Raw genomic sequence first — 18,039 nt, forward strand, 5'->3', positions numbered from 1 at the left:
CCAGGGAGTAACTTGATGTTATTAGCTCACAGCACTAGACAGAAATCCCATGAATATCGGTCTGGCACGCAACATGTTAGCAGGGTACAGAGAATAGCTGCATATTGTACGTCATTTATCTCAAATTTTTTTAAACAACCTATGGAGTGAATTGTCACGAGCGTGTAGCGATGCGCCCCATTCATGTCTCAGTGCCGAGCGAACAGACTTGAGTCAGTCTTGAATCCACGACCTCCGAGACTAAGGATATTGAGTACTGATTTAGCGTTTTTATGATCATGTAACAGTGGCAAGAAGTTATAGTGTTTCAAAATATTGAGTGATAATTTTATTAAGTGGAAGAGTGTTATAGGTATACAAAGCATAAGACTTCATACAAGTTTTACCTGAAGCAAGCTGGTGCAACACGAAGTGGGTTTATGTGTAACATTGTGCGATGGTCAGCTACAAGGCGTCAGTGTAAATCAGAGAATGCAAAAGAAGTTCTGTAAGTGTTTCTAGAAGAAAATCGAAGCAAATATTGCGTATATTCTTGATGCAGCAAGAAGCAAAATTGTTTGAGTGAATTCTATGACACACCCCTTTAGTTAGTGGGAGAAACTCGTGAACGAATCAGACTTAAAAACGCCTTACTTCTACGGTAGTAGAGAAAGAAAAGCTTCAAGAAACGTCGAACGTAACATATAGGGAATGATACTTCGGCAGATCGGAGAGAATCTTACCAACTGCTGAGCTAACAACATGTATGTGGCTGTAAGTTTCAAAGGGAGACTCTGACTGACTGCTGTGATAACTACTAGCGTTTGTGGCTGAGCGCCACGAGGGAGAGAAACTGCCTAGCTTCAGTACAAGTAATGTGTGTATGGCTGTGAGCCATAGTAGGTTATGTACGTAGCAGTGAGCCGCAGATCTAGTTAAATGTGGCTTAGCAAACAGTCTAGAAACTGTGTCGAGTTATGCAAGGCAGTGAGGGAAACACTGTGTACAGCATAATTAGCAGGCTGCTAGTGCAAAGACTTGAGCTGCAACAACACGAACATCGAACTGTTTGACAGGTGTGCTGAGTGTCATAGTGAGCCTGTCCTATCAGTAAACCAAACCTTGTAGTCAGAACTGTATGGGAAACAGACTATTCTGGTCAACGAAAGAGAATGAAGGTGGTGTGTTCCAATCCCGGAGCTACACATCCGCGAGAGCTAAACAGCTAAATGAGACTACGGTATCATGGGTGCAGAGAAGAATTCAAGACAGAAGAAGACACTGAAGATTGAAGAAATTTTCAATCAAAAGCTAAGTAACTACCAAGTTTATATGGTACAAACTTACTGTATTATAGATTGCAACTGAACAGGACAGTCAGAGAATTGAGGACTATCTAACCCGGAGCTAAAAAGTGTATCTGTACAAACAGTTTCATGATTCTTAATTGTATATATGTAAATATGTAATGTGTGCTTTTTTATTCAATACAGGTGAAGAGAAGAGTGTGAATGTGTAAAGGCAATCTTATTATTTTTAGATTTACCTCCCGAAAACTCGAGCTCAAGTCCCCAGCCTGCCGAATCCTTAGGATCATGACAGAATTTCAAGTACGATGTTCATATTGGAGTTGAACCCTGCTGTCAGATGTTGCATTAATGTTGTGTAGCAAACTGTCAACTCATATTAAAACTACAACCCCAATCATAGATCAAGGAGGGAATTTTCTTGTCGGTGCACAACTGCACAATACCATAATTCTAGAGGCGTGCAAACATTACATCATTCTGTATCCATATTATCATCTCACAAATCTAATTAAGATGGCAAAAAACCTTCGACAACTTCATCTGGGCACTCAATTCTTCATCACAACTCTGACAGACAAGTTTCGGATTTTCACCAAGGACCACGGTAAAAATGCCACATTCATGCATGTCCCAAGTGTTGTAAGTTGAATGCAGATAATCATGAACAATTAACGCAAAATACACAAAGGGTACATGTATCCCTGATCTGCCCATTCCTTAAAACTAGAATAGACTATGCTGTCCAAATTTGCATAAAAATTGGCATGAGATTAAACAAGACCAGGGTATGTAGCTACCAAGTCTCTCTACACAGACATGATACCTGATCTCACCACAACTACATTTCTCACCTCTCGTTGTTGACATAGTTCCCATAGAGGTCAACCCCTGAACATTTACAGCGATAACGGAACAAACTACTTTGGAGCACCTAAAGAAATCAAGGCCTTTCTGCAAAACAACCCTGAGGAAAAACAACTCTTCACTGATACTGCAGGCATCAGACTGACGTAATTTATCCCTCCTGCAGCACCACACTTTGGTGGAATTTGGGAAGCAGTTGTCACCTCAGAAGAGTGATGGATTCTTATCGCTTCACCAACAAAGAATAGACCACTCTTACAACACATACTCATGTCCACTCACTAAAGTTAAATGATGACCCTTTTGACACTCCATACCCTCCATACCATACACTCTCTGATCATGACTGTACTTCCTCTCCCATCACCACCCTGCCCAGATGGTTATATATTCAGCAGCTAACCCAGAAATACTGAAGGAGGTCATCACTTGAATAACTCAATAAACGGGCAATTAAATAACCCATAGCAACATAGACACACTGAAAGAAGACGACATACATGCTATGCAGTGGATGATGGCAGTGATCAAATATGTATCCAGGTAGTGATGGATTAATCCATGTAACAAAAGTTTCAGTGTGTAACGGTGAACATACGAGGCCTATTCACAAACACTGTCCCTTTCCACACTTGAAACAGAAAGGCAAGATCACTCCTGAAGGGCTTATTAATTTATTGCAAATTTAAGTAATATTATAAGTCACAATAGACTAGTAGCACTACAGACCACATTAGCAAGAACAAGAATTTTTTCACTTGCCACGAGATGGTTAAAATGCGTGTAGTATATAAGTGAATGCTCACAGTAAGCAAGAATATCACCTGCAAATTGTATCTACAAATAATTGTAAAGATATCTAGAAATCAATAATTAATATAAATAATAAGATCACAAAAGTGTTTCATTTGGACGTAACTAGTAAAATACCCAGGAACAGTAACAAAAGAATGTATGTTATAGCAATTCCGTGTTCGAAAATATTTACAAAGTCAAAAGTATTAGTAGCAATGATACCAGCTTCCAAATGATATACAGTAGAAGTCTTTGGAGCTATCCCAACTGCTACATGATACATAATGCAAGATCTTGGAACAACTTGAGGGAAAAGTAAATATTAGGTAAGTAAACAGTCAATCTCATAAAAATGTGTATTTTCTGTAGGACTATCAATAGTATGCATTGAAATGAAGGGTCAACCATTGATATCTGTTGAGATATGTTCTAACTATTTTCACTATCTGACAATGGCTTATCAAATTATGTGCATTACCTCAAATGAGTTTTCCTGTGTTGGCCCTGGCTCTGTTAATTCTGATTTGGCTTCTTTTTTCAGAGGTATCACTTCTGACACATGTTCAATATTTTCCTGTGGGAAATAAGATATATTAGGTACGCACAAAACACACATCTACAAATATTGCCCCAACAAAAGAGCATGATAATTCATTATTCGTAGTATTACAGTTACCTTCAAAATTTCACTGACGTTTAAGGAAGATTTCTACCAGCAGAGATTTTTAAAACCAACGCTGTACTGAGAATGGTGTTACTACCCTCGCTCACACCTTAAGTCAGAGATATGATGGGCCTGAGAACCAAATATAAAGGGAGAAACATTTTCTAGCCATATCAGAAGATATACCACCGGAAATGGAATTAAGCGATCTCACAAATAATTTTGGAAGGAAGCTGCCACAGATATAAACACTAAATCGTATTAACTGTTCTCATATGTCCAATTATATCAGTCAAATCATAGAAGTTGTTGAACCACTTCCTATTGTTAAAAATGTTCTATATATTTTGCCATATAGTGAGAAAAATTAATACTATGTTCCCAGCATAGAGTTTGTTTACAGATATATTAAAAACCCTAAATATTTTAATCACATTCTCTGCTCTATTTTTGCAAAGCTCACAGGGGCTACATAATCCATTGAGACAGTTATGTTTCAAACAGCATTAATTGCAATGCTTCCAAGTATAAAAATTAAAAAAAGGAAAATGAAAGAAGCAGGCTTATCACAGTCGCGTACCTGGGAAAGATGTGATGTGTGTCAAACACAAACCAACTACAAATGAAATGTTTTACTAATACAAGGGTGTTATGTAGTGTTCTGTAAAGAACTGTGGGGATGAGAACACCATCGCTGGTGAGCCAGCAGTGTTGGAGTATACATCTGCAGTTTCAGAAGCTCTTTCATGAACTACTTCGAGACCTTTAAATTTCTCACTTGGATTCATAAAACCTTGTCAGCACTAAAGGGGTGCAGGACGGACTGCGATAAAGAGCTTACATTCTAATATAAGTTAATTTACTAATGAAAGAGAATTTAAGTATAAAATCCCATTCAGTATAGAAGAAAGCAAACAGTAGCCAAACTAAGATAAGGAGGAAAAACGTTGTACAAAATGGAGAGGTTATTAAGAATAAAGCCATATTTTCCATTGTAGACTTAGTTAAATGTAAGATAAAAACTTTCCAGTCTATTGAAAACACAAAAATGTATCATATATTATAACACTCTAAACATAGCTGTAAAAAATACACATTATTATACAAAGAATGACATGTTTCATTCTACAGGAACATCCCCAGATTCTATCAAATCACTTAAAACATGCGTACATATGTTGTATTGTTTACGCTGTGTAAACTTTTCAATGATAGAGAGTTTAGTGATAATATGAACCAGTATTGAGAAATAATATTTTTGCAAGTATTAACATAAAGAAAAAAAATTCTGTACTTATCTAGACTACCAATGCTAAGTCCGCTGTCACCAAATACTATTTCAGGACAGTGGCCATGGAAAGGCAAATGGAAAAATTTCGGTATAGCACACTGCTCACGGAGAGTGAAGGCAAAGCATGGGAGTGGTGTGGGGAGCATTATGGATTCCTCCTATTGGATATTAAAATCTAGTATACAGTAACGTGGAGAGGAGAGGGAGAAATAGGCTGGAGCGAAGGAAGCGCTGTCGAACCTTCTTTTAATACTGCAGAGGGGAAAGTAGGTTATTAATCTACTTCATGTTACAACGTACTTTATGAAATATGGATGAATGCAAGTTAATCATTTTAGGTAAATAAAGCATGGAATTGAAATAGAGAACATGTATTGGGTATTATTATGATAAATGCTAATTTAAGGAGTAAGCGCTGTCCAGATATGAGGGTTGGAGCAAATTTTTTTTTACGATACCAGTCCGGTTGGAAAATGTGACATACACAGACGAAAGGACAAGGTGTTAACTATATGTGTGGTCAATGAATAGCACTGAAATATCATAACACACTAATATATTATGCTAGTATACAGGGCAATATGGCCTTCCAGTTCTGGTTCGAATGCCATGGCCCAAAATACATCGATGGCGATTATTTGTGAAAAGGAATGATCGCCGTCCTGCTGCCAGCATGCAAGGTGGTCGGAGCATATTGTATAGCGCACCCACCTTTGAACTTCTGTCAGTGCATGAGGTACCCGTCGCAATGCAATTTTGCGCAGCTGCAGCTCATTACGCAATATCCTGTGGACGGTGCATTTCTCGATGCCACTTGCCCTCTCTAACTCCAGTAGTGTCTATCGTCTGTCTTCATCCAGGAGCTGCTCGATGACGGCACGTGCCACGTCGGTCCATACACTGACAGGTCGTCCCATACGTTGCTCATCATTGGTTGACACACGTCCTTGCTGAAACTTTCCTACCCACTGTGCTACTGTACGATATGGTAGGGCATTATTCTTAAGGGTTTCCACTAATTCACTGTGACATTCCATCGCATTTTCCCTTCAGAGAACAGCTATTTTGATGTAAGCATGCTGCTCAACACGGGTTACTTCCATCTCGCAGGACACTCACCAACTGACTGATTTCACAGCCCTTACTGTGTTACTACCAGCTATCACACAGCCATCTGTTGTTCTGTATACACACTATGCCTGCAGAACTTCCACACGACACATATATGTTTGTGATCCCTTCAGATATCTACAAGAAAAAAAATTGTTGCCCTGACTATTACCCCAATCCTCATATTATGTTAGTAGAGCGAATATCATGGAATTAAGTGTGTATGATCATTTAGGTTTATTACGTAAGCATTTCTTGTGATGTGAATTGCGATTGCTTCCTTTACAGTCAAAGATTTATCTTTATTTTTGATACATAAAATGTTTAGATCTGTGTTGATGTCTGCCTCATATTTGCTACCTCAAATGCTGAATGCCAATTATATCACATCATATTTTTGTGTTCTATGTATCTTATGTGGAAGTTATGTTTCGTTCGACTTATATGAACAGCGTTGCAGTTAAGTTCTTGGCACTTGAGTTCAAAGACTCCTGACTTTGAGAAAGGGTTTTTTTTGTATAGATTGCACTTGCTGTTATGTCTCTGCAGCGTAATGTTCATTCTAAAGGCTACTTTAAAACCTTGCTTCTTGAAAATATCAACTACTTTTTATGTGTTCTTGTTAATGTAGATGAGAACCATGTATTTTTTCTTGTCATGTGTGGTAGCTTTCCAGGGATAATTTTTATGTTTATTTAATGGTTTATCTACCGTGCCTTGAGGGTGCCTTTTTGTTATTTGTTTAATGATTTGCATCTCTTCATTTAAGTCCACTGTGCTCATTGGTATGGAAATTGTGCTGTGTATCACTGTATTCACTCCTGCTATTTGGAGTGTGTATGGGTGGTTCGACATCTTGTCAATAGTGTGTGACGTCTGAGTGGGCTTTCTGTATACTTTTTAAGATAGGTTGTCATTATTCCTGCTGATTGTTATGTCTAAATAATTTATTTTCTTGTTACTTTCTGGCTCCATTATGAACCTGATGGATTTGTGTAAAGAATGTAGTGTGTTTAATAACTGTTGTGCATTACTGTAGTAATGATATTATCATATATGCATATGATGTCATCTATATATTTGCTCAAGTGTAAGATTCCTTTTAAATGCTGAGAGGTTCAGAAGATGTTTTTGAAGTTATCCAGAAGATTGCTTGCTATTATACACTATAATGGTGAGTCCATGGCTAACCCTCCCCTTTGGCAACAGATTTTGTTGTTGAATGCAAAGCAATTTTGGTTTACCATTGTTCAAAAAGGCTTTTGTTTCTTACAGTGAAGCGTTTTCTTTAAGACAATTTTTGATAATTTTAATGCATTCAACTATTGGTATGTTGTACATGTTAGAGATGTCGAAAGATATCATGTGTGCTCTCTCTTATTTTAAGTTCATTTATTTCTTTAATTTGTTCTAGGCTGGTTTTAATTTATCCAACTTTTTAAAGTGAGTTTTCTCCTTTAAAATTTGGTTGAGTTGTTTGCTTAAATTATAACTTGGCACATATTTAAAATTTACTATTGCTCTAATAGGACACTAGTTTTTGTGTATTTTGGGGAGGGCTCTTAGTGTGTGGAGTTTGGGATTTTTGATGGTGAGGTTTTGTTGTTCATGTTTTGTTAGAATAAAGTCAGTTTCCTTGACAGCTTGTTTATTCATTTTGAAATTTATTTGTAGGGTCAAGTTATAGTTCTTGAAATCCATTGTTGTTGATGAAATCTTCTGTTTTTTTTATGCACCCAAGAATAGAATACATAAACAATAACAGAATTCAAGAACTGCAACGCGACCCAACAAATAAATTTCAAAACAAAATAAAAGAATTTTTTTTGCTAGGGGCTTTACGTCGCCCCGACACAGATAGGTCTTATGGCGACGATGGGATAGGAAAGGCCTAGGAGTTGGAAGGAAGCGGCCGTGGCCTTAATTAAGGTACAGCCCCAGCATTTGCCTGGTGAAAAATGGGAAACCACGGAAAACCATTTTCAGGGCTGCTGATAGTGGGATTCGAACCTACTATCTCCCGGATGCAAGCTCACAGCCGCGCGCCTCTACGCGCACGGCCAACTCGCCTGGTAAAATAAGTTATAAAGGCAACAGACTATATTCTCACAAAACAAGAAAAGGAAATCCACACCATCAAAAATCCCAAACTCCCCACACTAAGAGAGCTCTACAAAATACGCAAAAACTCGAGTCCCATTACACCAAAAATACATTTTAAAGATGCATCAAGTTACAATTTAAGCAAACATCTTAACCAAATTCTAAAAGAAAACGTCTATTCTAATGAAGGCTGATCAATTAAAACCAGCCTAGAACTAATTAAAGAACTAACTAAACATAAGACAACAGTGAGCAGATGTATGATATCGTCTGACATCACTAACATGTACACCAACATACCAATAGATGAATCTGTTAAAATTATCGAAAATTTTCTGAAAGAAAACACTTCACTACAAGAAACCAAACAAATTATATGCCTTCTTAGAATAACATTACATCAAAATTGCTTTGCATTCAACAACAAAATATATTGCCAAAAAGAAAGGCTACCCACGGGCTCACCATTATCAGGTATAATACCAATCACTTGTCTGAATAACATCAAAAACAGCTTCATAACAGGTCAGCATTCAAAAGGATTTTTACAATAGAACAGATAGGTAGCGGACGTCATATGCATTTTTGATAATGACATCACTAGTACACACCAGTTATTAAACACCCTAAATTCTTTACACAAGTCCATCAGGTTCACAATGGATCCAGAAAATAACAAGAAAATGAACTATTTAGACATCACAAACAGCAGGAATAATGTCAACTTGCAGAAAGTATACAGAAAGCTCACTCAGAAGTCGCACGCTACCGTTATTGGGTTGAGCCACCAATACACACTCAAAATAGCAGGACTGAATACAATGATACACAGAGCTACTTCCATACCAATAAGTACAAAGGATTTCGATGAAGAGATGAAGATCATTAAACAAATCATGGAAGAATACAACCACCCTTCAGGCAAACTAGATAAACATAAGAAAAATCCCTGGGAAATCACCACACATTACAAGGAAAATATGTGGTTCTCAACTACGTTAACAAGAACACATACAAAGAAATTAATATTTTCAAGAAACAAGGTCTTAAAGTAGCCATTAGAATGAACAACACACTACCTAAAACTATTATGTGCATTCATCCATATTACATAAAAGTACATTTTACAGGGCACCATGAAATGTGCTCCAAAGCGCCTACGTGCTGCTCCATGAGGTGGTATCAACAGTTATGTTGTCAGAACGGCTCCTGCCGCTTGTATCAAAACAAAACAAACAACAAACCGTAAAGTTTGTACTCACCACATCAAGTCATAACAGATGCTGGAAGTGTTTATCTTATGTCCGAAAATAGACTTGAACACGTCTACACATATTGTCGAAGACGTTCACTAAAGTGTCTTGTGTAATGGACTGCACTTAACCCATTTGTACCCTACATATTCAATTTGAGAATCTTTTACACATTCACTTGTGAAATAATTAATCTCAATATAAAAACAGGTATTTGTGATATTAGTCCATTATGACGTCTCTGACCTTTTATTTGAACATGATCCATTATTGGAACAAAAGGCCCTGGAGTGTGACATGATCTTCCCTGTTCACTATATTATTAATCTGAACTTCTTGTGGAAAACAGTGATGGGGTTTCTTATTTTTTAAAGGATAACAATTTAAGAAACAATACTTTATAATACAATTCAACCATAATTATAAATAGGCAGTTAATATTTACATTCTACAGTGGTCACTAATACAAAAACACAAACACTAATCAGCTATCAAAAAAAAGTTGGATATCACATTGCTTCCAACAGTTTACTTTTAATGGAATAGAACAAAGCAGTTTGCACGTAAGGTGACGTCGCATTTTGCACACTTCATGGAGGAGTTCTTCTTGAATTGGCCGCATCGAGATTCCTTCTCGGACTTTATGAAGAGGTGTCCCTGGTTGTCGTAACGCACTTCGCTGGTGACCCTTTGCTCTACCGACTGCACCTGCTCATTCATAAGTGGTCTGCCAAATTCATCTTTGCTTGTATTTCTGCAGGTAAGTCACTGTCATGCGGCATGTAAAAGGAAGAAGATCTAAAGGCTCTGATTTGTAAGAAGGTGTCCAAAGATATAAAAGCCAGGCACTATTTACCGAAGCATTGAGAGGAAATGCAATGAGCTGACAGTACCACTGATGCCAGAATTCCTATCAGTTACTTGCTCAGAGGTACCACGTGGCCTTTTTGAAAGCTGTTTTTGTCTGATAAAGTGCCTTCTCAACTCTGTTTCTCCTAATAGTTCCAGTTCCATTGTGTCCCAAACTTCTGAGCTCTCTCAAGAGGGGAAGTGAGGTGAAGAATTTATCGAAAAAAATATACTTCCGATCACCTGGAAACACTTTCACCAAATCCACGACAACAGATCCACCAACTCCAAGCTGTTGATTGGTGTTCCCTGTAATTGCCCTATGGTATGGTGTAATGTGGATGAGGTATCCCAAGTGACTACACATACGCCACACTTTATACCCAAATGTTATGGGTTCACCAAGTAAATGTTGCTTAGTGCCATGCCTGCCGTAGTACAGTATCATCACTTCATCTACTGCAATATTTATGTCTCCTTGGTAAAACTGAAACCACCTTTTGTTCAGTGCGCTCCACAAATGTGTGACCTTGACAGACTTATCACCTGCTTCTAAGTCGTTATTGTCACAAATGTGTAAATGTGTCATAATTTGTATGAATCTGATTCTGGACCTAGCATCAGCAATGGCTTTGTAATGATAGTCTGGACTCTGTTTCCATTACATTCTAAGCCTGGAGACCTGAGATTAACCAGAAACTAACAGTATTGCAAAAAAGACACTAAGTTGTTCAACTGTAACATACCGATTTGCCAAGTCCTTCTGGAAAGCATACAGATTTGTATTGTTTTGAAACCTTTCCAAAACGATGTCATCAAAGAATAGTTCGCACCAGGAATATCATTTCTGCAAACCAGGTTTTCTTCTCTTAATTCACCATCCCTTACAGCTGTCATGATGGCCTCTGCATTAGCAAGAAGCTGGTTTCTAGAAAGCCGATCAATATCTCCTTCATCTTTCTCACCGCTATCTTCATCTGATACCTCCCAGGTATCTGGTAATGAGATGATTATGTTAGCTCCCAATATGTCTTTGTCTACTCCCAGAATGCCAGCAATTTCATCTACACTCAATCTGTGGAAAGAAAGAAAGTCAGTAATATACCTACCATAAAAGCAATTACTATAAATAAATTTCAGTTACGCTATTTATTAATACGCATTTTAACACATTTAAAAAGACAATACTGAGTCTATTTCAACTAGTTTCTATACCAATTGTGACATTTTCTCTTAAAATGAAGTTTCATCACTTGTAAAATGTTTGAAAGGGAAACAACTTTTCATGGTACATTCTCGTGCCCGTTGATCGTATATTGGAAAGTTTATGTTTGAAGGTAATTTAAAAGCGTATTTTTCAACTTACCAGAATTATCCTCCTGAATAAAGAAACATCTATCCACTAAAGATTAAATTCCAAAGGAATCACAATTTCAAACAAAAGTTAAAGAGTTATGACTTACCTTTCCAAAGAGCACATGCTGTTCTCAAAATGGGACAACTAATAAAGAAGTATTCAGGTCTTCATTCCCACAACTGTTAAACATTTGAATTGTATAGCATTCTCTTCTGTAATGCCTGTAATTTACAACTCAACAAACACACATTTGTTTTGAGAAAAAAGGGCATCAATTGCAGAATTTTTGCTTTAGCAACTCTTGGCTAATATCACATCAATAAATTAGCAGTGCACTGTGTTTGGAAAAGATTATTACTCTCGGATCACAGTTAATCATTGAACACCCGTCTTCCAACTTTCAAGGTTTTCAATGACCCTGAGGTGCCAGATGGATGTTCACGAATTTACTTTCATGCCCGGATTACTACAGACATGTGCTGGGATAATTCAGCTTCGTCAAATAACTCTAGACCAAACGTGAACATCACGCACCTACATGAAATTTGCAAGTTATCATGTCACCCTCTCAACTGTCAGATGATGAGCCACTGAAATGAAAGTCACACACTGAGAATATTGCAATGGACTGAATTTAGAGTAGCAACAGATAGAGCAGGGAAAGATGATGAAAATATCTTGCTTCTTCTTCTAAATATTTCGCTGCTTCTCTGCCTCCATGAGAGTGTTTGCCTTAGATTTCCTATACTGACAGTAAACCCCCAAGGCAGAATTTTAGTACATGCTCACTTAACATTAGTAACATTTTAAAGAAATTTAAATGACACAAATCTCACCTGGAATTTCTTTTTGGAGGAAATGTATGTTCACTATGAGAGCCAGGGAGCTACCAGACATAACCTAATTCAATCTGGCACCCACAAATGTCCTTCAGTTCAGCAGCTACTAGCACTGCAATTGGCTAACATATGATAGACAATGACGCCAATCCCACGATACCTTTACCAAACCATGCAGAATAAAAATGTTACCACACACTCTCCAGAAATCTATTTCAATTTTGATGGGTACTGGCACATGAAATGCCCTGATGCTTCGATCTCAAAATACTAGCTGTCACAACTTTGTCACTAGGTTGACCTAATGGAGATTCCTTCACTACCAAGCCCACAACATTAATTCAGCTTTTGCTACTATCAAACATAGAATGCACTGCAGTCTCCCTAGTAAATACTAGAGGCCAATTGTCCACTCAGCTTAAGCCACAAGAACCCTTTTCCTTGTCCCATGAACAATTTTTTTGCCACTAGCCAGACCTGTAGATGTACATCAATAATGTTCTTTGCAGTTCCTAAGAGTTGGCAGCATTGTGTAGTGCGCTGTGGCATATTTCAAGACCAACAAACAAAACAGAGACAGTAACTTACATGCCCATGCAGCAAATGGTGACTGCTGCAGTTAGTAATGGGGAAGCACATAGTACATTATGCACCTAACTAACTTATTCACCGACTTTTGTTTAAATTCTGATCCCTATAAAGTTATCTGGAATAAGACTTACAAGTGATGCATTTAAGGTTCCTTCAAGCCCAGCTGGTTCCTCTTTGATCTTTACTTCCAGATCCATTTCACACTGCAACTGAAGTAGTTGGAAGGTACTGGGGTTGTTCATTACTTCTAATGAACTTGCACTGAAACACAGGCCAGAAAAATATATTACTTTATTGCTGTCATTACTACTTAGGTTATTTGTCAGCAGACTAAGCAAAAAGCTTGTAATTTTACATGACCATCAATATAATGATCATACAGAAAAGATCAAAATTTCACATGACCTCTAGGACCTCAAGTTTTCTATGACTGATACTACAATCACAGATGGCATCAAATCGAAATGTCTGCAAACGGTAGCTGAGGCCATACGATTATTATTATTATTATTATTATTACTATAATCATAGCTAAGGACCTCCAGTTTTACATGATTTCTAATACCGTGATCACTTCTATACGAAATCTAATTGAACATATCTGATGATATCGAGATCATAATACCAATATGAATGGTCCGTTATTGGACTTTATAAATTTTTGAGCTAACTCATTCATGGTTGCCAGTGCTTTGCCCCAGTGTGCTAAGTTGGGCTCATGAGTTGGTACTTAGCACACCCACCAAGACGCATGGCTAATGCATACCATGGAGGCCACTGCATAGGCTACTTGGAGCCACCGGCAGTGTCAATGCACTATGAGAACTTTGGCTCATTACCAAAAATTGATGCCTGCTTGGCCATCAGATGATATAGATATAACTATATTATCTATATCATTGAGATCGTAGTCAAAGGACCTCTAGTTTTACATGAAAACTTACATTACATTCATAGCTATATAACATACAGTTTTATATGGAACTGTAGCCACAGCAAGATGACTTTTCTTTTTAAAAATCCAATGTACATTGATTGTGATTGAATCACACAAAACTTTTTGAAACTTCAGTCACTATTCCATTTGCGAATCACCCTGATCACCCAGGTCTTGGAATCATTCTACAATTTTTATCCTTTGCACTTTGTTACAGTGCCTTGAGATTTGTCTCATCAAAATTTTCCTCCTTAGGATCAATTTCTCTCAAACCATTCTTATCTCATCAAGCTGATTAACTATCTCTTTATTTGAGACATGTTCTATTGATATTCAACAACTTTGGATAACATGGCATTCCGAAGGCTTCAATGCTGTTTTCCTTGGCACCAGTTTTTATCCATGTATCTCTTCCATGTGGTGCCATACACCACACTCATCGTAAAGATAATTTTTAAGTTTCTAAGTCTGTTGAATCAAAGAACATGATGGAGAAAAATGGAAGTTTAGGCAGGATTTAGTGATGACATTTATAGATACTGAGAAAGCATGTCACATTGTACCACAGCAAGTGGTCTTGGATGCTTTGATAAAAGAGAAGCCAGGGAGAGGAGAAGAACAAATTATAAAAGCCGTAAACGAAAAGCGAGTAATTTGTATGAAGACTACCATATGACAAACGAACTGATTCAAAGCAGAAACAGAACGTCATCAAGGACGTGTATTATCCCCTCCAGTCTTCATAGAAATCCACAAGGCAGATAACACATAAATATGGGGAGAAGATGAAAAGGAAGTACAAGAATAAGACACTGTAGGGAATCAAGAGAGAGAGGAATATGGAATGAAAAAAAGGTGTGGAGAAGTGCATGATAGTAGTGGTGACGAGAGTTAATAGAGAAAGAAGTGGGAATACTGAAGTAAACGGTAGAACATTAGAAGTTGTGGAAAGCTTTAAATATTCAGGGAGGACAATTGCAGAAGATGGGAAATAAATTAACAAATTGGAAAGGGAATTGAGCAAGACAAAGGGTTTTACATATGTGTGAAGTATAGTCTGGAACTGAGACGTCTCAAAGGAATGAAAGAAGAAAAGAAAATTTTGCACCCAATGTATTACACACCAATTTTGACATACACAGCAAGCACACGGACACCAACAAAACGTGATAAAAGCAGAATCCAAGAGGCAAAGATGAAAGTTCTTAGAGGAATAAGAGGGAAGACATGAAGGGATTAAATCAGAAACATACAAATCAGGGAGAGTATTAGATTCCCAGAATTGTATGGCAAGATAGAGAGCAGTAAGCTGAAATAGTATGCGCACATGATGAGAATGGAAGAAGATAGAGTTCCAAAGTGAGTATTTACAGAGAAAGTAATAGGAGAAAGACATCAGGTAAATCCCAGAAAGACGTGGATGGATACGGTGAAGGAGAGTTCAGAGAAGAGAGGGGTAAATGTAGAAGAAATATTGGAGGAAGAAAAGGAGTGGTGGAGTGAGAGAACTGAGAAGGTCCTTGAATAACAACTCAACCCACAAGACTGTAAATGGAAAATAAAGAAGAAGATACTGTAATTTAATTTTGCACTAACAAATCGAACGAAAAGGGTAGGTAGGAAGGAAGGGGAGTTAAGTAATGAGAAAATGGGAAAACACAAACGATTTTAAGGGCTGCCGATCCTGGGATTCAAACCAATGCAAACTCACCGCCACTCACCTCGGACGAAGAATTTTTACACACCAATAAATCAGGAAATATCTTACGAAAGGGAGGCAGTCTACTGTTAACTGAAACATCAGGAGTAAGTACCAGATATAGCTGTTGTGAGGTAATGATGTGATACAGAAGAATCTCCATAACAACACTGATATAACATGAATTGTACATACAGTATGATAATATTACAGTTATACTAAACGGAGCAACTCTCAAGATTTCGAACCCTGCTACCATATTTCACAGCCTACAGTGTAAAGAAAACCACAACATTCACAGCGTCACTTTTAAATAGCACACAGAGTTAAATAACACATCAATATAATAATAAAAATTATACACTACATCATGTAGTTTCTTTCTTAACCTACCATCCGCATCTCTTCACCGGCGTAGATGTTCAGAAAAACTCCTCATTCCAATAAATTTCGATATACGTTATATTGTTACAACACACGACTTGCCGGCACCTGCAACGCAAAGGCTAGGAGTTTTCTAAAAGAAAGGTAGTTACATAGGCCTACATATACATTGTTAACGCTTGATTAAAAATATAATGTAAGAAATTTAAAAATATTTAGAATGCATGCAGAAGGCTGAAACTGAGAAATATTAGTATTAACTTCTTACGGATTTAAATTGAGATCTATAAGTTTAGTAAATGCAAATTATTGAAACTTGAACATTACCAACGATGTGTTCGAGGTTGTGGACACAGTGTAAAATGATATAAATCACAATTCCTCAATGATGAAAATCTGTAGCACAATTAACGGAATAAGCTGTACGGCTGGCCAATACGCGTCTTATATAACAACATACCTGACAGTTCGAAACAAAACCTCATATTTTAATGTAGTTTAACCACTTAAAACAAATTCTTGTAAAACAAATTTGCTTTGCATCAGTCAGCAGAACAGCTGAATTTAGGAAAGGATGTATTACCAGAGACAACTATTGAATATACGACACATATTCTTCTTCTTCTACTTGTGTTGTTTTGTCTACTTGATTTAATGGGCTTCGCTTGAGAGCGGTATACCCAGCCACGTAACCGAACAGAGAGACCAAAGTATGGAGGAGGCGGACAAATAAAGTCAAAAGTGTAAAAAAGGTGGGAAATTAAGGAGTGAAACAACACGACTACACAGGAAAAACACAAGGACACAAGGGGACTAATCTTCACGCCAAAGCGACCGATACTTGGCGACTTTCTACTAATCACAAACAGACCGGGTCAACACCGAGGGGAGAAAGAGAGGTATCGAAACTACTAGACCGGGTGGGAGATAGAAAAGAAATGGATAAGGTACCTACGGTTACATAACGAGAATCGAACACGTCTATATTGTGGTACCGCGAAAGTGGGAATGAATAGGATATGAGGTAGATATACAACCATTATCAGAGGGAATACGTGTTATTTTGTTACATTACTACCGACTTTCCTGGTAGACCTATTCTGTGAAGCAACAGAAGATTCGAGGTTGCGTAAAAGAGCCACAACTTCCTCCTGTAGAGTAAGGAGCCTTTTTGACCATGTGGCATCGTGCTCAGCTGCCTTAGCATACGCCCCAAGTTTATCGAAAATAGCTGGAATGAATTTCGAAACCGGGTTCAAAGCCCGGGATGTTTCTGGCTTTACGGCCGCAGGCGACACAGCCTGCTGGGAAGGAGAGGGAGTGTTCGTCCCGGATACAGAGGCAGTGGAAGATATGGCAGGCGTAGCCGAGGGAGGTATTTTGAGGAGTTCACGGTATCCCTGGACATCATACCCTGGTGACCTATCCGGACTCGGACTGGGGGATGAGACAACCGCCGTAAATTTACGTTTTCTGGACTGCTGATTCTGTAGAACCGGCGCAGATTTCTGGAGTGGAGGAAATTGTTGTAGGGTCAAAAAAGGCTGAATCTATTGGACACTGGGGTAAAAAAGGACTCGGAGGATAAAGGAGAAACGTCCAAAGCCTGCTGTTTTTTCACAGCCTGTTGTCGTTTATGTTCTGGGCATTGTAGAGATCCCACGGTATGCTCCCCGGAACGATTGAGACAAAGTCTGGTAAGATTCTTACATACGGTAGTTTAATGATCTTGTGCGCAATTGGCACATCGAGGGAGTTGAGCCCTACAGTTTTTTCTGGTATGGCCGTATCGTTGACATCGCCGACAGATCGTCGGTTGAAAGACAAATGGGTTGACCTGGGTACGAACCCGATAAATGGAGACGAAGGCAGGTAAAGTCTGGCTACGAAATGTGAGATTAATGGTGCCAGTTGGAATATAACTGACCCGGCCATCCTGAACGGAGCGGCGGTTCATTCTCTGAGCTCCAACGATAGGGGCGGTCGATTCGGCAACCTGACAAATTTCCTCTGG

The 18,039-nt window shown here is 38.1% G+C and overlaps 1 protein-coding gene across 1 annotated transcript in view; it reads right to left on the reverse strand.

Annotated features, from left to right (window-relative positions):
• The window catches only part of LOC136885371 (zinc finger protein ZFP2-like), a 50,259-nt gene extending 33,621 nt beyond the window's left edge, over positions 1-16,638 (reverse strand). Inside the window, exons 1-3 of the mRNA XM_068230259.1 lie at positions 16,609-16,638; positions 13,137-13,266; positions 3,427-3,522 (exon numbers count right to left, since the gene is read on the reverse strand). Of these exons, the coding sequence (XP_068086360.1) occupies positions 3,427-3,522; positions 13,137-13,266; positions 16,609-16,637 (255 nt within the window). The 5' untranslated portion in view covers position 16,638. The remainder of the gene's footprint in view (positions 1-3,426; positions 3,523-13,136; positions 13,267-16,608) is intronic.
• Between the last annotated feature and the right edge of the window lie 1,401 nt (positions 16,639-18,039).

This window comes from Anabrus simplex, chromosome 14, assembly GCF_040414725.1.
Source record: "Anabrus simplex isolate iqAnaSimp1 chromosome 14, ASM4041472v1, whole genome shotgun sequence".
NCBI lineage: Eukaryota > Metazoa > Arthropoda > Insecta > Orthoptera > Tettigoniidae > Anabrus > Anabrus simplex.